The sequence below is a fragment of the Typopeltis vanoorti genome, chromosome 3, assembly GCF_054136105.1.
Source record: "Typopeltis vanoorti isolate ZY-2024b chromosome 3, IOZ_Tvanoo_1.0, whole genome shotgun sequence".
In the NCBI taxonomy this organism is placed as follows: Eukaryota; Metazoa; Arthropoda; class Arachnida; order Uropygi; family Thelyphonidae; genus Typopeltis; species Typopeltis vanoorti.
The window spans coordinates 148,776,922-148,800,821 of record NC_143551.1 but is presented as its reverse complement, the minus strand read 5'-3'; the positions used below and the strand labels follow the sequence as shown (position 1 = coordinate 148,800,821).

At 37.6% G+C, this 23,900-nt stretch overlaps 1 protein-coding gene across 5 annotated transcripts in view; it reads left to right on the top strand.

Annotated features, from left to right (window-relative positions):
- The window catches only part of LOC150108648 (single-stranded DNA-binding protein 3-like), a 511,764-nt gene that overhangs the window by 327,108 nt on the left and 160,756 nt on the right, over positions 1-23,900 (top strand). For all 5 annotated transcript variants that reach the window (XM_090416121.1, XM_090416119.1, XM_090416120.1 and 2 more), the window contains one exon: positions 11,254-11,296. In XM_090416121.1, the coding sequence (XP_090272247.1) occupies positions 11,254-11,296 (43 nt within the window). The remainder of the gene's footprint in view (positions 1-11,253; positions 11,297-23,900) is intronic.

Below are 23,900 nucleotides of genomic sequence, written 5' to 3'. Positions count from 1 at the left end.
AAATTTGATATGAAAATCAGCGAAAAAAAAAAGACAAAAATTATGAAAATAGGCAGGAGCATAGAAAAATTCAGCTGCATTCTGAATGGAGATCCTATAGAATGAATAAAATATTTCAGCTATTTGAGCACAGGTTTTAGCAATGGCAAATTAAATCTGGAAATAGACAACAGAATAAGAAAATTACCTACAAGAATAAGAAAAGTTGGTATGGTTGAAGCCGTTGAATAAAGTTATATGGAATAAGAGAGAAATTAGCCAAAACACTAAACTATCAGTACACAAGATAGTGTTTTGACTAATTTCTCTCTTTTCATTTCAAATCATTTTTAAGTTATGGATCTGACAGTTGGGTTAGAAATAAAGCATTTGATCAAAGATTGACCACAGATATGAGACTTCTTACAAAAATTAGAGACCTGATCACAGAGGGCATCAATGTTAGAATCATATTAAAAATGAAGATATTAGGAAGAAACTTGACATTGCTTTCATTCAAGAATGTGTGAGCAAGGCTAATCTAATCAACTCATGTGGTATGGTCACTTAGAATATATAAATTAAGCAAAATATTCCACCCACTCAACATAAGAAAACTGTTCCTCATCCTCTTGCAAATCACACTTTTACTGAATTTGCAGCAATGATTATCATATTTCATCCTCCCACCATGTATTAAAAAATCTCTCTTAAACCCTTTGTTCAACCTATTTGCCAGACTCATTATTTTGCACTGTTGTAAATCTTTAAAATAAGATCTTATTCTGATAAGGAAGAATAAAACTCCTTATTTCTATTGTAAACTTGTCATCTGCAACCCCCAAAAAAATATAAATAAATAAATAATTATAACTTTATAAATATTGGCAACAATAAACTGCCATCTTTTTTTCTCATACACATATACTGGCATATTCAGGTCATCCTGAAAGAATGAATATTGTGTCAGAATAACTTTTTATTGCTCTTCCCAATTTCCATCATCAGCATAATACTATGCCGATGATGTAAATCATGTTTAAAGGGATATACGACTACAAACCATTTACAGAATTGCCAGAGTACAAATTGAATAGCAGGTGATCCAAGAACAAAACCTTGTCACTTGTCACCTTCACTCTTTTTGATTATTATTATTATTATTATTACCACGGGCTACTCCAGGAGTCCTTAGACTCATCGAGGGAGGCCCTAAACATCATGTTCACACAGCTGTTCAACATTCTCACAGTATCTATCATACCTTGCCTTGAACTCGCTCACTGTCATAGCACCCACAACAGACTCTGGCAGCTTATTCCACTCATTTACCACTCTAAAAGTAAAGAACCCAGCTCTAACACCCCTGCTAACCACGCTCTTGCCCAGCTTCCATGGGTGTCCCCTAGTTCTCCCACCACCAGTCCTGATCTCAAAAATATCATCTGAATTAATCCTATAGAATCCTTTTAGCAATTTGAATGTCTCAATCATATCTCCCCTTTTTTGCCTATCAACTAGTTTCTGCAACCCACAAATCTTCAACCTGTTCTCATATCGTGCATTCCATAGACCTGCTATCATCTTAGTCACTCGCCTCTGGATCCTCTCAACCTCCTCCCCATCAAGAAGGAACCGAGGTGACCAAATCTGGGCACAGTAGTCGAGATGAGGTCTTATCAGGGCTCGGTACAGAGGTACAATAACTTGTTTTTCTCTGCTCATCAAGGTATTTTTCAACAACCAAGTGAGTTGATGAGCTGATTTAGCTACTTTCGCAATGTGCCCCCTAAACTTCATCTCCCTATCCACCAACACTCCCAAGTCCCTGGCCTCATCAATCTCTTGGAGTACAGTTCCACCAATATGATATACTGCTGCTAATCTTTTCACTCCGAAATGCATAACCTTACATTTTGTCACATTAAATTGACATCCATTCTCCTTAGTCCAGAACTCCAATCTATCCAAGTCATCTTGCAAGACTTTGACATCTTCTGCATTCACTATCGCCCTACCCAACTTTGCATCATCAGCGAACAAATGAACTGTCCCACTTAGACCATTCCCTATATCGTTAATGAACAGATTAAACAGCAGTGGTCCAAGAACAGAACCCTGTGGCACACCACTAGTCACAGGCCGTTTTTTGGACTCTACTCCTGAATAAACTACTCTTTGATATCTCTCCATCAACCACCCAGCTATCCATCTCACCAACCCTATATCCATTCCCATATGTTGTAGTTTACGGATTAGAATTCCATGTGGTATCCTGTCAAACGCCTTTGCCAGGTCCAGCAGTATCACTGTAAACCCATTTCCCTTATCCAGTTCAGCCATCACCCTGTTATAAAACTTGAGCAAGTTACTGAGGCATGATCTACCCTTCACAAAGCCATGCTGTCCTCTGTACAGTATCTCATTTTCATCAATCCATTCCTGTATTTTTCCCTTGACTACTTTCTCCAAGACCTTGACAACGACTCCTGATATGCTGATCGGTCGGTAATTTGCAACCATAGTCTTGGATCCTCCTTTATGCAGTGGAACTATTTTCCCCTCTTTCCACGCCTTCGGGACTAAGCCAGACCTGAGACTCAGATTAAACAACATGGTCAAGGGCACTGATAATTCATTAGCCGCTTCATGCAAGACCCGTGCCGGTATACCATCCAATCCCACAGATGTATTCACATTAAGGTTCTGTAATAGACTATTCACCTCCACTTCATTCATCACAATTCCCATATAAACTAATGGTTCCTTCATTTTTTCAATGTCACCACCTGGATGATATACTTTTGCAAAGTGCGCGCTCAGTAACTCCACTATATCAACTGGTTCAGTGAACTCTTTACCATCGTCATTCCTTAAAATCATTTTGCCATGTACAGTTTTTCTCTTGCTTGCAGCATATTGAAAGAACTGTTTGGGATTCTCTTTTGCTTGCATAGCTAGTTTCCTTTCATAATCGGCTTTTGCTGTTTTTACCACACTCGTTACCCTTCTGGACTGCACTTTATACCGTTCGTGTGCCTGCAGGTCACCCCTTTCTTTAAATTCCCTCCATAGTTGTTTCTTTTTTTGCAGCTCAAGCTTAATGGTGTTATTCATCCATTTAACCCCCTCCTTGTTTCACTATTCGGACCTTAGGTATACAATCAGCCATAACCTCTTGTAAATGCTCTTTGATCACTTCCCATGCTCTATCGACGTCCAGCCCTTGCAGTTGTACATGCCATGGCACTGATCCAAGCAATCTCCTAAGCTTGTCATACTTGCCAGCATGGTAATTCCACATATGCCCTGTCTTAATCACAAATTTCACACCTTTAGCCACCTCCCAGGTCAAGACCTTATGATCACTCTCACCAATAGGTGGCAACATGGTCATATTCATTACAGTCAAATTCTCAGATACTATTACCAGGTCAAGCACTCTCACAACCCTAGTATTTTCAATTACATGCTGTTTCAGATAGTTATCCCTTAATAATTGAATAAAATCCATTTCCTTCCTCACATGTGTCCTCTCCTCCTTCCAATCAATGTTACCATAGTTGAAATCCCCCATAATAATTACCCTCCTTCCACTCATTTCATCAATTTGCTTATGCATACCATCTTCACCATCTATTCCATCACCTGGTCTATAGCAGCACCCAACTGTATATTTTATTCTGCCAGTATCAATCTCACACCAAATAGCCTCAAATGAGCTCCTTTCACTATCCTGCAATACTTCAATTCTCCTTGGCTGCAGTTCATCAGCTATCATCAATAACACCCCTCCCCCAATTTCATTCTCTCTCTCTGTCCCTCCTAAACATACTATAACCTACAAATTCTATCCCACTAACTATATTATGTTTCTCAATATATCATTACTCTTAATATCTATCAGAAAACTACTTTCATATCTAAGGAATAAACTGCAGGCATTATTCATGCTAGCAACCTGTTATCCATTTCCAGTCTGCTACAACTTAAGAATTCATACTACAGGAATACTTTGTACAGCGCGGTTTTGAACAATGCAGGTTTTAGTCTAATGCGGTTTTTATTATTACACTAACATTTTCAACACTGACCGGCGACTCCAGGCATGGCAAGTGACAGTCGAGAGCCACGTTTATGCAGTAGTTATTCAATTGGTATATTAATATTAGTATTTAATATTTTTTTATTTAAGTATGAGTGAAAAGGGACAAAACAAAGAAGACACTGTTGGAGTAAAAAAAAAACTCAAGTGGTTGACATTAGAGAAGAAATTTTGGAATGGCGCTTTTTTTGCTAAAATGGCACGTGAGAATTCAACGAATAAGTCATCTGCAATACTTTTAAGTCATCTGAACAATTATTCAGAGCAAAGAAAAGATTAAATAACATGGAATGAACACCGCTTCTTATATGCCAAAAGTGATCACGAGAAATCGATCTTCTACAATGGAAAATATGGAACGCCTTCTAATGATCTGGATTGGAGATTGTAATCAGAAAAAGATTCCTTTGAGTCAAATGATAATCCAAGCAAAAGCGACAAGTCTATATGACAAAATAAAAGAAAATGAAAGCGAAAATGAAGGAGGTACAAACAGTGAAACTTTTCTAGCAAGTCGCGGGTGGTTCTACAATTTCAAAAAGCGTATGGAACTCCGTAACATTAGAATCCGAGGTTAAAGCACAAGTTCTGACACTAAAACTGCAGAATTATTTCAAATGAATTGTAGGAGCTTATTGAGAATGAAGGCTACACAGATGATCAAATTTTTAACGCTGACGAGACTGACTTATTTTGCTTACATTGTCGGGAGCGAGTTTAGGTTCGAAAGTTCTCCCACAGAGTGACAGTGATTGGTTAACAAAGTCACACACAAATTGATTTTTTTTCAAAAAGTCCAATCCCAGCACAATTTGGTGGCCCAGGCCTGAGATCTCGGGGAGAACTATCAGTCCATGTATAACGCTTATGGGGAAACAAGGCATAGAAATATTTACATTAATTTTTGTGGTGGAACAAAGTTCCACCCTGGCAATTCCCATGATTTTGTGGGGTTGTTGAAGTTCAACCAAACTATCATTATTCAGGGTGCCTAGCTTTTTGAAGAGCGAATGAGGGATGACCGAAATATGTGCTCCAGTGTCTAAGAGGAAATTGCAAGGGATATTCTCTATGAAACCTTCAACCAAGGTAAGGTTCTCTTCATCTTGCATCTCTGTGGTGCTCACGCTCTGCATTTTGCAGAGCTTTCCTTCAATTCCTTTGATTCGCCTTTGGGGGGTCCCCCTCTCCTGAGGCTTCTAATATTGAATTTCTTAGATCAGTGATCTGTGCCATGTCCCCCAATATTCTCTCTCTCTTTCTTTGACCACCTCATAGCATTTATCAAGGCTTTCTGCTCCATTCTGGAGTGCACATTCTTGCAGTTCATGGGAGAGGCCTGTTCGAAATTGTTGGAGCGCTACCCACTCAATGTGGTCTCGATCCTCTGGTGAGGTCCTCATTTCTTGTGTGAGAGTCAGTATTCTATTGAGAAAAGTATTGACTCTCTCCCCTTTTCCTTGGAAGCACTTGTAAAGCTTGCAAGTACTTGAACAATTCCTCCCTTCTTTGAGAATTCAGATATCAGAATTTCCTTGAATTGTTCATATCTCAGGGTTCTCCTTAGGGTGGGTTGTGAGTAAAGAACTTTCTTCGCTTTCCCCATTAGCCTTCTACGTATGAGCATGAGGAGTTGTATGTCGCTCCATCGGCCCATTTCTCTGAGCTCCTCGACGTGTTTAAAGAATGTGTGCACACAATCATCTCCCTCTCCAGAAAATTGTGGGAACACATGTAGGGGATCAATCATTCTAAGAAACTCTGAGCTTGTAGGTACGGACATATCTGCATTCATCTTACAATTCAACACAATGTAATCTTCTTAAATTCTAATTATTCCAATAAATGCCTGATTGCCTGATACGATATCAAAAACTTACAGTGATTAAGGATGTGTCAACTTTAATTCTGGGGCCCCTAATCACATCCTGTCGACTGCGCCATTGTTATATCTGTAATTTGCCGGCTGTGTTATTGTTATATCCTTACTTTCATATAATGTTATATCGTAAATCGTAAGTCCAATCCTATTATACATCAACTTACTGTCTCTAGAATCTATCCTTTTGCTTACTCAAAACTTTGTACAATCAAAGTCCTACCAGCTACTCTATTGTTATGTTGCTATCTCATTATATTATATCTTATTCTACCTCTATAATAACTCTCCTTCTAATCTATTGTCGTGCTCCTAAAATACTAATTCAGATTTATTTCCTCTTCGGATATTGGCAAAATTTATATTTCACTGCGCCAGTCAATATCCTATAACAGAAGAGACTCTTGTTCAGGGAAATAATTCAAAATTTAAAAGGATACACACAATAATTTATCTCACGCTAGTGCTGTGCAGATTCAATTAGCAGTCGTAGACCGAATCTCACTTAAACAATTATATCTAAATTCCTTCCCACCCAAAAGGTTCAATTTCATAAGTGGTGGTTTGAATTCGTAATCAGGCATAACTCAGGTATAAGGTACAAAGCATGTTTATTGGAAAAACAAAACATTTTACAGTTATTTAAGTTTAAATACTCAATGAATCAAAATTCACTCTAAGTTAAGGGTTATACTAAATCACAATGAATCAGATCAAATTAAATCCTTCAATTATGAAAGGATTAGGTTTAAGCAAAATACTACTACTATATAACTCCTTTCACAAGTTACTCACAGAATACTTATTGAACACTTTCATTAATACTCTATCACCTTAATTCTAAATTTTATCTAAGCAAGTATAGCCATTCACAAATCACTGCCTTTTTTTAACAACTCTTCTTTGCTCCACAAGGGCTTAATTAATTCAGTCAAATTCTCACTAAAAGTTCTCTACTAGTGTCCTTTAGTTACAACACACAAATTTTAACATAGAGCGAAAACTCTTACATTACCGGATCCTTTCAGATTTCATGCCGCCATCTCATGTAGGTCTGGATTATCGTACTGCATATTCTTCGGCTGTCTTTGCGCCTGGCGATGTACTACGCTTTTTCTTCTAATCGTTTCTGACTGCTGCGTGCTGTCTACCACTCCGCAGGAAACTTTCTCCAATGGGACATTCTGTTAAGGCTCGATTCCACATAGGCCGTCATATCGCGATCAGCTCCGCTCGAAAATCTTCAAGCATTCTCAAGAAAAGAACCTGCCATCCATCATTACCGTAGAAGACCCACCGCTCTCTCTCGAATCCTCTGACCAACTCCCCCCCAAAACTCGAATCCGGCACTCCTAGATCAAAAGGTCAAAAAGCCCCGTAAAACGGCATGCTTCGTCTTTTATTCGCCCTATTCGGGCGCCCTCTATTCAATGCAGTTTTCAACCACGAACCCCATCGTTCATGCCCCTTGGGTGATCCTACACTCTCGCTAACCTGTCCGGTTACATTATTCTAGGTAGGCGCTCTGACATCATATTTCCACGTAGGTATAGCCTCCATCGCTACGCTCGACTCGTACCGATTATACGCGATTATTCCGGATTACTATTATAAACTTTTCTCGGAATTTCGCAAAGTACTAGACAGCTTACTTGGGAATTACAAATAACCTAGCAATAACTCTCACTATATCTCACACATGGACTATACATTATTACAAGACATAAAACAACACTTTATAATTATTAGCTGATGTGCAGATATCTCCTTAATTAGTAGTAGTTTGTCATGTTAAATCCTGAATAAAGAATTTACTTGTAAAGCTCTGCATTCAGGATCTAACACTGGTATCAAACCTGCTTTGCTAATCTTTCGTCTCGCATTCTGTTACGACGTAACCATACCATACCATCTGAAATGAGCTCTGTTCACAATTTCTTGAATGCTAACAATGTCAAGTTCCTTCCTGTTATCTTCATTTTTAATATGATTCTGCTATTGATGCCATCCGTTTGCTTTGCCATTTTTTCTCGTGGTCTGTATTCTGATTATCTGCTTTATTTCTAACCAACTCTCAGATCCATAAGTTTAAATTGGTTTGAATACTGTCTTGTATACTCTACTTTAGTTTTTTCGCTAATTTCTCTCTTATTCCTAAATTAATTCAGTTAGCTCCTCACAATACCAGATTTGTTTATTCTGTTATCTATTTTCATATTTAATTTTCCATCTTCACTAAAATAGTGTGCCTAAATAGCTGAAATGTTTTACTTGTTTACAGGTTCTCCATTCAAAATGCAAATGAAGTTTTCCATGTTCATGCCTATTTTCACTTTCTTTGCCTTTATGTTGCTGATTTTCATGCCATACTTGTTACAACAGTTATTCGATTTAAAAAAGCTTGCAAACTTGTACTGGACATATTTAAGAGTATAACATCATCTGCATGAAGTAAAGAGCTAAAATTAACATATCCAAACCTGATTTAATGCCACTTTTCCTTAATTATGGATCCATATAGATGATGAATAACAGTGGAGTTAAGGTCCATGTTGTACACCTGATTTCTAAGACAAGAAGACTGTCTTTTTGACTTACAAATTAGTGTATGTGTTGTATTGCTTTGTATAAATTAGACTGTTAAAATACTATAATTTACTCAAAGTAATATCCTGTCTCATTTATGCTATATACAGGGTGTTCGGGATAAATTTGACAGTTTCGTAAGGAAAAAGAAAATCTTCTTTGTATCTATTAAATTTAATGAATTGACAAAAAACATTACAGGCAGAGTTAATTACAATACTATCAACAAGATTTACTCAAAATAACCACCATTAGCATCGATCACAGCTTCAATTCTGCTTCGGAACCTCGAACAAGCTGATGCTACAGTCTCCCTGGGAAGGGCCGCAAAAACTGTTTTAATTTTATCCATTAACTGGGCTTTTGTATTACTGGAAGTGCGATTGGTGTCTTTTTCAACTGCGCCCCATACAAAATAATCCATGGGGTTAAGGTCTGGGGAGTTTGGAGGCCAAACATTTGGACTGGTGAAGTCGTAGAAATTTTCAGACAACCATTTTTGACTTTTCCCAGAGGTGTGGCAAGGGGACGAATCCTGCTGCCATACATACGGCCTACCATTGGCTACCCTTGTTATCCAGGGCTTGACTACAGTTAGCAACTCCACGAACAAAGCCCGAATTCCAATGCCAGGGTTCTTCAACACCTGTTCCTGCAGATTTGCGAGGAATTCTGCTGTACGAACGCAATCAGATCATCTGCTAGGGATCTTTCTTCTTGCTACATCCTCGTAGTCACCATTGCAAGTCTCTAGTTCATGCCTGATTGTTTTTACTGTATTCAGGGAGCATTGGGCAGCAGTCGTAATATCCTTATTTTGATGGCGGGCACGAATCATCATGATACAAGTTATTCTCTTCCATGATTCAGGTGGGTTCCAGCTATCCATCCTTTCTGACATCTTGTATATGAATGAAGAAGGGTCCAAACTTTTAAATGAAGAGAAGTGTGTGTTAATACATGTAACTTACTGAAAAATATAATTAATTATAAATATGTCAAATTTATCCCGAACACCCTGTATATGTAGCATTTTGAACTACTTTTCTCTTGCCATGTTGTCATATGTCTACTTTTAATCAACAACACTTAAATAAATACAGATCCTGTTATATTCTCATGATTTCTCATCACTGTCTCAATCTGTTCCTGACAACCTCTATTTGGCCTGAACCCAGTGCATTCTCCAGGATTCTCTTGCACAGTTTTTCTTAATGTCTTCTTAAGTATGCTTTCATAAATCCTGGAAAGTGCAATAAGGAAATTCCTCTGTAATTCTTGCATTAAGTTATATTCCATTTATTTAGAATCATCTGGAATTCAACATACTAACTAGTCTTTCTGAATTATATAATGCAGCCCTATAAAACTTAGACCTCCATATTGCAGCATTTCAAGTTGAATACCATACTCCAGTTGCCTTTCTACACTTCAGGTTTTTTATGGTTTTTTCTAACACAATTCTGTCACGTTTTGTCTCATTTACAATATTTCACTACCTTCTTCTATATTCTTACGAAAGTCATCCCAGGACTTTTATTTAGTTACTTTTGCACATTGCTTTGCTTTCATACATTTTTCTGTTTTATATTTTCTTAGAGTACATGCTCACTTCCTTGTTACAAACTTTTGCCCTGCTTTCTTCTTTTCTATGACTGTCTCTTTAACTTCATGAGTCTACCGTGGAGTTCAGATTTTGTCCTTGTAGACAAATTCATGTGTTTCTCTGGCTGAATTCCTCAATACTTCCTTTAGTTTGTCTGTGAGTCTTCAAGGTTTGATTATTTTCAAACCCCCTGCATCTTTTCACCAATAATATTTGTATACTTTGGTCTATAGATCACCTCTGAAAGCTGCTGAACTTTGTTTCTTTTCAAAAAATTTGTTGCATATTTTTCTTTTCAATATGCTATTCATTTTTCTCTTGCTGAAAACTAGTGATCACTAGTTTTCAGCAGGATAAATAGTGATCATTATTTACTTTTGAGTCACAGTTTCAAGTTCTCTGCATACTCATGTCCCTGAACCAGCATGATGATATTGCTGTCCTGAGTAAAATATAATAGTAAGACTTCGGTTGTTTGTATCTTCTCTCCATGTGAATTTGTGCTCACCTTTATGCTGAAACATTGTGTTAATAATGACTAGTCCATGTTCTGAATAGAAATTGAAATCCAGAGCACTTACCATTTTTTTTTACTGTGATCTTTTCTCCAATATTTTCCAAAATATTTTTACATTTGCCATTCATTTCCTACTCTGCTGTTCATATCTCCAACGAGGAACATTTTCATTGTGTCAGCTGCCTTCTCTAATAATTAAAGAAATTCATTTTCTTTCTTAGAAACTTCTGTGGAATTATAGGTCAGATAAGTCTCATTTTAGAATTCCCTATTTTGATGTTCACCCACATCACTCTACTTGATATTCCCTGCTATTTCAGAACATTATCTTCATGTTGATGTTGAATATTGTAGCTGCTCCTTGCTTTCCCTGATCATTATTGTTGCCTGAATATAACATCTAATTCTTTGGCTCAACTTCTTTTCCTTTGATACTTTTTTGTTTATTATACCTATCTTGAACTCTCTTGATGTTGAATTTGAGTTTGCTGCTTAATTAAGGATTAACTATTTCTGAGAGGAAAAAAATTAAATTGTAATTAATTTTTTTCTTTTAACACAATATCATTTGTTATTTTTAGGCCTGCTCCAGGAGGTAGACCATGGCAACCAAGCACATCAACAGTAAGCTAAACTTTTCTTATTTTTCTCTATCATTCTAAAATTACATAATGTCACTTGGACATAATTCTTTTTTGTGTGTGTGATCGCTTGTAGTTGTTAGTTGTTTCTGATAGAAATAGTGGATATTAAAGATCCAACATTATTTCAAAGCCAACGTTTGTAGAAACTATGAAAGTTTCATAATTTTGACCAGGGAGCTTAATAGAATGCAATTCTTGGCATCAGAGTTGTCTTATCTTGCGCTGCTTAAAAGAACATGACAGCTGGCCAAGCATTTATATATTTTCCTTTTATTAGTGCATTCGATAAAGGTTTCACTGGCCTGACTGCTGTTTCAAACTGGTTGGGTCTCTTTCTTATAGTTTCTTATATCTTTATTTCTTAACTTTCTTAGTTATTTACTATGGCATACGTGTTATTCTATAGTTATGATTGGTTCTCTGCTTGGTCTTTGAAGAGAACCAACCAGTTTGAAACAGGTTGCTCACTAATAAAAGGCGAAGATATATGATGCTTGATCAGCAGTGCAAGCTAAAGCAACTTGCCAAGGATTGTATTCTCACAAGCTCTCTGGCCAAAATTAAACAACTTTCATAATTTTGATCATACAAACATTTGGTTTTGAAATAATGTTGGATCTTTAATATCCACTATTTCTGTGTAATTTACATCACTAAAATGAAGCTGTATGGCTCTTTCTTTATTAATTGTTTCTGATAGTTTAGTAAATTGATGAAACATAATATGGTAACATGGTAATAACCGAATTTATATTTATTATGTTATTTATATTCTGATGAAAGTTATTTAATATATATAAAGGAATTTTTTTCCGATTACAAAATATAAATCTGTAGCTATTTAGCCAATTTTTGTTTAGGTACCACTTTTTTATAATGTCATTGGCTTTTTACTCAATTTTTAGGGCATTACTATGTTTTAAAGACAGATATATGAAGAATATATAGGAAGAATAATTCGGACATACCTTTGTAAGATGTTGCTGGTTTTCTTTTTATTCAGTAGCATCTGGCATATGGTTTTTGCTGGTTTGAATTTCCGAAATTACCCAACACAGCTAACTTATTAGCTGCATTGGGTAATTTCGGTTTTTAAAAATCTGTGTTAATTTCTTTATTTCTGTGTTGAGATAATTACATGTAGTCGAAAACTTCTAAGCATCTATAAATTGTGCTATGATGACTGACTTTTTTAGTAAAATAAGGATGGTATGAGTTAAAGAAGGTGGTTTCTGATATGTGTGGATTTGTGGAATATTTTTGCAGCTATTTTGTTGTTTGTTCTAATTAATGTCAAGTTAGGAAATTTATGGATTTTTCATGTTCTGTTTCTATAGTGAATTTTAGTTTGTTGCTGAAGTAACAGACTAAAATTCACTATAGAAAATGTTGGTTCTCCAATACATTGAGTATTGGCCACGAAAGGTGATGCTGGGTGGATGGGGGAACTGAGTAGGTGTGATTCTATAAGTGATAGGAATAATTCGACTAATTGTTCGCTAATATTTTGGCATATAGGGAGTCCAAAAATGTGGATATAAATGCTTTTGTTGAATTTAAAGAAGTTTGCTGATATTAATAGTTTGATTAGGTTTATGATATCACTGGGTGTTAATTTTGTTCATGAATCTAAGGTGAGGTCTTCCGTGAATAGTGTGTGTACTAACATTCTGGGGACATTTACGTTGGTGTATAGCGAAATTACATCCAATGAAGTGAGGATGTCTTTGTGGGATAGAGTTAGGTTTTTTATTTTTTTGGAATAGGTCGTCTGTGTTTTTTATCATTGATTTCGACTTGGTTAGTTGCAGTTTGAGTAGTTTTGCTACAAATTTCGATAAGGGTGATGTGGTGGTGTTTTTGTATGAGGCTATTGGGCATACCGGGTAACCGTCTTTGTGGGTTTTAATTTGTTCAAATATAAAAGGGGTACGTGTGGTGTGGGGTGTTGCGTTTTTCATTTTTATTTTGTCTATCTTGTTTTGATTTTTTAGAACATGTAGGGTGTTGTTAATTTGTTTTATGAGGTTGGGGGTTGGTTCATTTATGACTTTTTGGTATGTGTTTTGGTCATTTAAAATGGCTGTTATTTTGTTGTGGTGATCTGTTTGTTTATAATGACTACTTTGTCGCCTTTATCTGCTTGTGATTGTTATGTTCGGGTTCTTTTTTAATGATATCAGGGCTTTTTGTACATTTGGCATAATATCGGATTTTACTTTTATTTTGCTATTTAAGATGTTGTTTATTTTTTGGAATATTATTTCTTTGTTGGGGTCTGTTTCCAGTTTGACTTGGGTTTCAATAATAATGTCTATTTTTGATACATATTTGGAGATATTGCAAAGTTCAGATCTTTGTTTAGGATGGTGATTTCATCAGGTGTGAGGTTATAATGTGATAGATTTATAATTGAATTGTTTGTTGTAGGTTGTGTGGTGATATTATCCGAAGAGTTGGAACTGCACATTTGTTGTTATAGGGGCCTGTTAGGGCATTCCATTTTTTTTATGTGATGAGTTTCGATTAATTGTGTGTAGTCGTTGATACGTAATTGGACATTTTCTGAAAAAAGTGTCCATTCATTTGGGCTTAGTAAAATTTTTAGTCTGTTTTTTGTTTGCTGAACGTATAAATATGTCTGTTTAAGGATACTTGTGACATAAAGACTGAATAATATATGCACGTAAACACAAGAAAGATATTTAATTAACCAAATATTTCGGTCTGGAAATAGCAGGCCATCTTCAGTGGCACTACAAGAACAGTTTTAAAAAAAAAATACAAGGTGGAATACTAACAATAGATCATTTAAAAATAGAATAAGCCGCATGATGTTATATCACTAAGTATTAAAGGGAATATTTTTAAGTAGAGACATGATTGAAATAAAGATATTAATTAATAATATTAAATAACTTAAAATTAATATAACTTAATTAGTTATCCTGATTAGGCTTTCCCAGATTTTTGATATAGATATAGTCATTCCGATTCAGGTTAAGACAATGGAGTAAGACCTCTATGCTTTCTTTGAATAAACTGTGTTGATGTCCCGACTTTCTATGTCTCTTCCTGGAGTTTATCAAATTCCCTGCAACTGTAATTTGTCCAAAATATTCCATCAACAGAATGTGTAGTATCTAAGTAAGAAAGAATATTTATAACTTTTTAAGATGAAACAGAAATTAGGAAACTCACTGATCAATAAAATATTACTTTCACTGTATAAGAATAAAAATATTATGAAAATCTAACTAAAATATAAATAAATAATATATAAATACATAAAAAACTATATTTTGTGAAATTTATCTTGCACTGCATTTGCTTTTCATATATCGATATCAATGTAGTATCATTTCAATATTCTAGTGAATAACATTTTCAGTGAATTTTTTCTGCAATTGCAATGAATTTTCCCATGATGAATTGTCTGTGAACCATGAAAGAGCATTAATCCTAATTTGCAGAACCTGTTTGTATATGTTCTTTGGTCAGTATGGCTGTTTTCCATGATGAAGAAAGCCAGAAAAAACTATGCTCTATATGAGGCTAGCTTAACTTACTGTTTGAAAAACTTTATAAAGATTATAATTCAGGTCTTTCCAACTAAATGATGCCATTACTTAAAAAATTATATTAGCAAAAATTAATAGTTATCCTCATCATACCATTGACTTTATGATCAGTTTAGATGTGGAATCATTAATCACCAATGTTTCACTGGATGTTACTCTTCATTTGCTGTCAAATGTCTTTATCGTCTGATATTGTTAAACTGTTTGGCTTTGTAATTCATTCTGGCTATTTCGGTTACAAAAATAAACTCTTCCAACAAATAGAAGGAACTCCAATAGGCAATCCACTCTCTCCTACATTAGCTAATTGCCATGTGTAACATTTTGAGGATATCTTATTCAACAACCAACCATCCTTTTGGATGTGTTACTCTCCTAATATTAAATAAAGTAATTATTCTAACATGTGTGTTGTGTCTCCATAAATTCTTCGCTATGAATGCTGACCACTGTGTAACCGTAAAGAAATATTTGCAATCTGGCTTCATCCGAAAGATACACTCCTGTTCTGCATACTCATGTAAAATTTACAATGAAAGTTGAAAAAGAGGATAAATTGACTCTTTTAGAAATTTTGCTTTTTTCTTCATCCTATCTTACTAATTCTGTTCATCATAAACCAACTTTCAGGGTCATTATATACTATATAATTCAGCTCATCCTACTTCCTGAAAGCTCACCATTATATGGAATCTTCTAAACTATATGCATGTTGTTTGTTCCAACCCTTTCAGCTGGGAACTTTTAGTATTCAGAATATTATGATCAAAAATAGTTTTCCCAAGAAACAAAGAAACAATACGAAGAATTCTGACATCTGAGGTGTTCTCTGAACCCGTTTCAAGAATATTACATATAACTTGATACCAACATTCTTTTCTGTTAATAAACTGTCATCATGGCAACCTTCCTTTAATGACAGATAGCCTCGCTTTACCCTTCTAGGTGTGTACCAAGTTCCATGTTTTATATATATATATCTGATCCACATACGAAAGGCCCCAAGACCTATAGCACATTAGTGCCATGTGTGGGCAAAAGGAATAGAAGAAAGGAAGAGTCTGTTCACATTATTCTTAAACAGCTGAGAGTTGTAATCTTTGGGGAAGGCAGAGTGGTAAAGACTGTTCCAAAGGACAGAAGTAGATAGAATGAAAGAGGAGGCAGTGAGGGGTGTTGTTAGCAGTGACGCTTATTTTAATGATTTTGGAAGAGAGTGGAGGAATAATAGTGGCCACTTCAGCACTGCACTGTCCGTGAAATCATCTGTAGAAGCGGAACAAGGTAGAAACTGAATGTCTGTCAGAGAGAGAGAGAGATAGAATTGAGCAATCTTAGAGAGGATTTTGGTGCACCACCCCAAATATGGAAGCAATATTCCTTGGTTGGGCCAATTTGGGATTTGTATACAGTTAGCAGCTGTGAAGGTGTGAAGTAGTGTCTTGTGTGAAAAAGTACACCAAGTTTTTTGGCAGCTCCAGAAGCTATAGTTGAAATGTGGTAGTACCAGGAAAGATCAGTCTAAGAAGAGAAATCTGGTCATGTTTTGGATATCTCAGTATTACTGAAGGTAAGGGAGAGGGATGCAGGCTCTTTCTTGCAGGAGATCAAACAGGGCTGAGTTTTGGTGGCATTGAAGTTTACAAGGTTGTCCTTGCCCCTGGGATATAGCTAGGAGATATGAATTCATGTCACTGGTCGTGGTAGATCTTGAGGATTTTAATACTTGAGCACTACAAGGTTTGTCAAATGAAAAAGGAGAAATGAAGTGTACTGTCATTGGCAAAGCTGCGGATAGGATTGGAAGTCACTGAGAGCTGGTCATTTATATACAAGAGGAAGAGAGTGAGTGAAAGAACAGAACTCTGGGGTACTCTTGCATTAGTGGTGAAATCTGAGGAGAGTAAACCATCCATCATCGTCTAATTTTGGTAGTTTGTTGTGTCTGTGTGATTTTGGTGCGAATTCTGTTATTTAATTCAGTATTTAACGATACGTTTCATAGATTTGAATATAGCGCCAATGCGACGTAAGATAATGGCGTCCAAAAATACGATGCCATTGTTCAAAAACTATAATGTGAGAGAATTTGTCCAATGTGATGTGTGTGGAATGTATGCATTCCCGAATGAGGCTGGAGTTTGGATTGAAAGTGATAGTGGTGGGAGAATGTGCAGAACGTGTAAGCAAAGTGAGGAATTGGAGTATATGTCAGGTTGTGAGACAGTTATGGTTGAAGAAAGCCAGAATGAGAGTGAAAATAGTGGCTTGATAGAGAATGGCGATGTACAAGATGGCAATGAGAGCGCTGATCTAAGAAAGAGTGAGAGCAACTATACAGAAAGAGAAAATGGTTTGAATGATAAAAAAAATAAGGAATTATTTGTAGGAAGTGAGATCGCTAGGTTGCGTGCAGTGATACAAAATGCGCAGCAGCAATTAGAGCACCTGCAAAACTCTTTCCAGAGTGATTCGGCTAATGTAAATAAACAGCGTAAGAGTGGGAGAGTTTCTGAAATGAAGGAAAGAGTGTTGTATGGGGACTCGTTATTAAGAGGAGTGATAGATGGGAGTGTAACTAAATCGTACTTACCGGGTGCGAAATTTAAGGATGTAAGTGAGAGTATTAGAGTGCAAAAACAGAGGGTGAAAGAATTAATAATTGTGGCGGGTACGAATGAATTGAAAGGTGATAAATTTTTTATGAGAGAGGACTTGAAAGTATTGTTAAAGGTAGCGAAAGAAAAGAGTGACAGAGTTAAAATGGTGAGTCTGTTGCTGCGGTATGACAGAGAGAAGTTTAGGAGGAGGGCCATAATCGCAAATGACATTATGCGCAGGTTATGCAGACAGTGTGGTGTGGTGTGGAATTCGTGGATGTGTGAAATGAGTTTGATGGGCGAAAGGACTTATATAAGATAGATGGCCTGCATTTGAATGGACTTGGTGTGCGGAGACTGGAAAAAGTGTTGCTGAATGAAGTGAAAATGGATGTGCAGAACCAGGGAAACTAGAGCTACCAAGGAGGGGGGGGGAGTGGATATGCAAACTTCAGTGAGACAGTTGAGTGTAAAAATGTATATAATGTACCTGAGCCAACACTAAGGACAAAAAATGGGAATGGGACATTTAGAATAACGCATCAAGATAGGGGTGGGACAAAGGGATCACTGCATTTCATGTATACTAATGCCAGGAGTATTAGGAACAAGAAGGAAGAATTTTTGGCCTTGATTGGCTCTACCTGGCAACAGGTTGGTGACATTAGTGAAACATGGCTGACAGAAGATGATATAGTTAGTGGGATAGAATGTGTAGGTTATAGTGTGTTTAGGACGGACAGAGAGAATAAAATGGGGGGGAGGAGTGCTATTGATGATAGCTGTGAACTGCAACCAAGGAGAATTGAAGTTGTATTGCGGGATAGTGAAAGGAGCTCATTTGAGGCTATTTGGTGTGAGATTGAGACTGGCAGAATAAAATATACAGTTGGGTGCTATAGACCAGGTGATGGAATTGATGGTGGAGATAGTATGCATAAACAAATTGATGAAATGAGTGGAAGGAGGGTAATTATTATGGGGGATTTCAACTATGGTAACATTGATTGGAAGGAGCAGAGGACACATGTGAGGAAGGAAATGGATTTTATTCAACTATTAAGGGATAACTATCTGAGACAGCATGTAATTGAAAATACCAGGGGTGTGAGAGTGCTTGACCTGGTAATAGCATCTCACAATTTGACTGTAATGAATATGACCATGTTGCCACCTATTGGTGAGAGTGATCATAAGGTCTTGACCTGGGAGGTAGCTAAAGGTGTGGAATTTTTGATTAAGACAGGGTATATGTGGAATTACCATGCTGGCAAGTTTGACAAGCTTAGTAGATTGCTTGGATCAGTGCCATGGAATGTACAACTGCAAGGGCTGGACGTCGATAGAGCATGGGAAGTGGTCAAGGAGCATTTACAAGAGGTTATGGCTGATTGTATACCTAAGGTCCGAATAGTGAAACAAGGAGGGGGTTAAATGGATGAATAACACCATTAAGCTTGAGCTGCAAAAAAAGAAACAACTATGGAGGGAATTTAAAGAAAGGGGTGACCTGCAGGCACACGAACGGTATAAAGTGCAGGCCAGAAGGGTAACGAGTGTGGTAAAAACAGCAAAAGCCGATTATGAAAGGAAACTAGCTATGCAAGCAAAAAAAGAGAATCCCAAACAGTTCTTTCAATATGCTGCAAGCAAGAAAAAAACTGTACATGGCAAAATGATTTTAAAGAATGACGATGGTAAGGAGGTCACTGAACCAGTCGATATAGTGGAGTTACTGAGCGCACACTTTGCAAAAGTATATCATCCAGGTGGTGACATTGAAAAAATGAAGGAACCATTAGTTTATATGGGAATTGTGATGAATGAAGTGGAGGTAAATAGTCTATTACAGAACCTTAATGTGAATACGTCTGTGGGATTGGATGGTATACCGGCATGGGTCTTGCGTGAAGCGGCTAAGGAATTATCAGTGCCCTTGACCATGTTATTTAATCTGAGTCTCGGGTCTGGTTTAGTCTCGAAGGCATGGAAAGAGGGGGAAATAGTTTCACTGCATAAAGGAGGATCCAAGACTATGGTGGCAAATTACCGACCGATCCGCATATCAGGAGTCGTTGTCAAGGTCTTGGAGAAAGTGGTCAAGGGAAAAATACAGGAATGGATTGATGAAAATGTGATACTGTACAGGGGACAGCTTGGCTTTGTGAAGGGTAGATCATGCCTCAGTAACTTGCTCAGGTTTTATAACAAGGTGACGGATAAGGGAAATGGGTTTACAGTGATACTGCTGGACCTGGCAAAAGCGTTTGACAGGATACCACATGGAATTCTAATCCATAAACTACAACATATGGGAATGGATATAGGGTTGGTGAGATGGATAGGTGAGTGGTTGATGGAGAGATATCAAAGCGTAGTTTATTCAGGAGTAGAGTCCAAAAGACGGCCTGTGACTAATGGTGTGCCGCAGGGTTCTGTTCTTGTACCGCTGCTGTTTAATCTGTTCATTAACGATATAGGGAAGGATCTAAGTGGAACAGTTCATTTGTTCGCTGATAATGCAAAGTTGGGTAGGGCGATAGTGAATGCAGAAGATGCCAAAGTCTTGCAGGATGACTTAGATAGATTGGAGTTCTGGGCTAAGGAGAATGCATGTCAATTTAATGTGACAAAATGTAAGGTTATGCATTTTGGGGTGAAAAGATTGGCAGCAGTATACCACATTGGTGGAACTGTACTCCAAGAGATTGATGAGGCCAAGGACTTGGGAGTGTTGGTGGATAGGGAGATGAAGTTTAGGAGGCACATTGCAAAAGTGGCTAAATCAGCTCATCAACTCACTTGGTTGTTGAAAAATACCTTGACGAGCAGAGATAAGCAAGTTATTGTACCTCTGTACCGAGCCTTGATAAGACCTCATTTTGACTACTGTGTCCAGATTTGGTCACCTCGGTTCCTTCTTGATGGGGAGGAGGTGGAGAGGATCCAGAGGCGAGTGACTAAGATGAAGGTCTATGGAATGAACCATATGAGAACAGGTTGAAGATTTGTGGGTTGCAGAAACTAGTTGATAGGTGGAAAAGGGGAGATATGATTGAGACATTCAAATTGCTAAAGGGTTTCTATAGGATTAATTCAGAGGATATTTTTGAGATCAGGACTGGTGGTGGGAGAACTAGGGGACACCTATGGAAGCTGGGCAAGAGTGTGGTTAGCAAGGGTGTTAGAGCTGGGTTCTTTACTTTTAGAGTGGTAAATGAGTGGAATAAGCTGCCAGAGTCTGTTGTGGGTGCTATGACAGTGAGCGAGTTCAAGGCAAGGTATGATAGATACTGTGGGAATGTTGAATAGTTGTGTGGACATGATGTTTAGGGCCTCCCTCGATGAGTCTGAGAACTCCCTGGAGTAGCCCGAAATAATAATAATAATAATAATCATGACATGTAACCAGTGATAAAGTTGGTGATCCAGTCACAGAGTGAGGAAGGCAGATCATAGGATGGCAGTTTGTTAGGTAGGCCCATGTGCTAAACCTGATCCTTTGAAAACCATGTGACAAACCTGCCTTTAAAATGTTGAGGGCAACCATGTGAGTTTCTCCATGGCCTGAATCGAGAGGTGGGTGGAGTAAGCAAGAAAATCAGCTGTAGATTGTGAGAGGCAGAATTCATACTGTTGGTCACTGATTAGTTGGTGTGTCTCTCACTTCTGTTCTCTCTAAAATTATGGAGTTGGTTGTTAATGACCTCTGTAATTTTAAAGAAAACAGAAGTGAGAACAATTGGATGGCAGTTCGTTGGTTGTTTTTAACATTTGTCTTTGGGATAGGGGTGAATGTGGAATTGTTTCCATGTTGTAAGGTAGATGCTAGTTGAACAGGATACACTGAAGAGGCAATACAGAATAAGTGCTAGTTCTGGAGCACAGTTTTTTAACATAATAGGTGGGATATCATCAGGACCAGATTCTTGTTTGTGTTCAGGTTATTAAGGATTCTTCAGATTTCTTTTTGTCAGAGGACTATAGGAGACATGAGAGGAGCCATTCTTGGCAGAGTGGAGGGAACTTTGCCCAGGTCATCAATACAGGAATTCGAAAGTAAGTTGGCCTTGTCTTTAGGTGAGGTAACTACAGTACCATCCAGATGAGAGTGATGTGGAAACCTGGGTCGTTTCCATCTCTCTCGCACACCTTGCAATGATTGCCCTTGACACAGGACCAGTAGGAGCGACTGCCATTTGAGCATGAGGCGAGTTTGCAGCATTTGGCCACAACCTCATACAAGTCTCTTTTGCATCTTGCAAGTTGCAGAGCAGGCAGCTGGAATTTTGGTCTTGAGCCATTCATGGTAAGCAGAGGTTTTTTTTTTTTCTTTTACAGCATTGGCACACTTTTTTGAGAACCAAGGCTTGGATTGGATGGTGGCTGAGAATTTGGTGTGGAATAATAGATGAAAACCTTAATTCCTGTGAGGATGATTTCTGTTATTCAGTCTGAGCAGGTGTGTGGATCAGAAGAACTGAAGCAGTAGTTGGACCATCAGAAGGAGGAATAGAAGTCACAGAGGTCCTTGCAGTTGACACCCTTGTAGTGCCAAAGGACACGAGACTGTGAACTGATGGGTGAAGGTTGTTCAGTGACAAAAGAGATTTGTATGAGGTGGTGGTCTGAGTTACCAAGAAGAGAACCAACAACCACAGTATACCTGTAAGGATAGCTTGTTAAGAAGTGGTCAGGTATGTTGGCAAATTGGAGGGGTGGTTGTCAGGTATTCTGGTAGCAAGATTGATGATCTGTGATAGGTCATTGCTAATGGCAAATACCTTCGCATCCCTGTCTGCTTGATCGGTAAAACTGTTGAAGGGACCATATGAGTTATGGACATTGAAGTATCCAAGAAGGATGACCTCACTATTGAGGTAATGTCACTAATGACAAAAAAAAAAGTTGAGTTTAGAGAGAGATAGAGTGATTGACAGAGTTTGGAGAACGATAGAGTGATTGACAGAGTTTGGAGAGTGATAGATAGCTAGAGCATATGAAAAGAGCAGGTTGATTTGGTAAAGAAATTTTGAGCTAAGGATCAAACAGTGGGATTCAAAGATTTGAGGTCCGGCATGGTATGTCAGTTCTGATTGAATGCACAAGTGCCACCCTTGTGGCAGAAAGAGCTGTGTAATATATAGTTTGGGCAGTTGAGGTAGACAATGGCTGTTGAGATTGCCAGATGGGGTTCTGATAGGAATAGTAATTCTGGTTTAGATGACTGTAGAGGTGGTGCACATTGATTTTATTGCTGTTTAGTCCACAGATTTTGGTGAAGTGAATGTGGAAACTTTTTTTTTTTTATTCATAAGAATGGTGAATGTAATCTGCTTTATTATGGACAAACTGGTTGTTCTGTGGAAAAACAACTACAGGAACATCAGTCTTACATTGCTTATAGTAAACCTGAAAAGTCCAGCTCAGCACAGCATGGTATGGATGCTGGACATAGTCTTCTGGTTATGAACCTGATTACTTCATTGATATCACTTTAAATATGAATGTTTATTTAAGGAAAGTGCCAAGCCTTAGTGAACTGCCAAATTTGAATCGATTGTATGTCTTTACCAAAAATATCCTAGGGTCTCCTTAGTCATTTGCAATTTTTAGTATCTTATTTTTGTCTCAATGTAGTCACGTTATGTGTTCATGTGGTGCTATCTTCTGAAATAATCCATTGTTAGCATTCTTTCTCCCTTGTTCAACTATTCTTATACCGAGAGTGGCTTGTTAGTTTCAAGCTGCAATATTTGTAAATAAAATATTATTTTTGTTTACATGTTAAAAGTCTTGGCATGAGGACTTTTGTGCTTAAGCCCATGTGAAGCCAGTTTCATGGGTATCATGCACCTTTGAGCTAACCTGTTGTTCTTGCCTTGCACATGTCTAAAGTGGCAGAGAGGATAAGCAATGGTCAGTTTCTCTGATTGCCAACTTGTCAGTGGTCACCAATATGGATTTTGCCAGTCAGAAACCACAGCTGATCTCCTCACCTGCCTATGTTCACATGACACCAAAAAGTTTGGAGAAATCTGTGCTGTTGCAGTTGACATTTCCAAGGTATTTGATAGGGTTTAGTACTGGAGACTTCCTGCAGGTTGCCATCTTGTGGTCTGCCTTCCTACCTTAGTGGTCAGTTTCATCTCAAATTGTTCACTGCAACTGATTGTAAGTTCTCTCTTTAAATTTTCCTATTGCTTCAGGTGTTTCTTCGGACTCTGCACGCTCTTTCTTATATATAGAAACTACCAGCTCTCACTAGCCTCCGGTCCTGTTTGCAGTTTTGCTTATGATGTCATTCTCGATTGTCCTGCAGCACTTTGGGTGTTCCTACATTTCACTCTTCGGAATCATCTACAGTGGGTGCCCCAGGCACTGATTTCTATATCCTGCAATT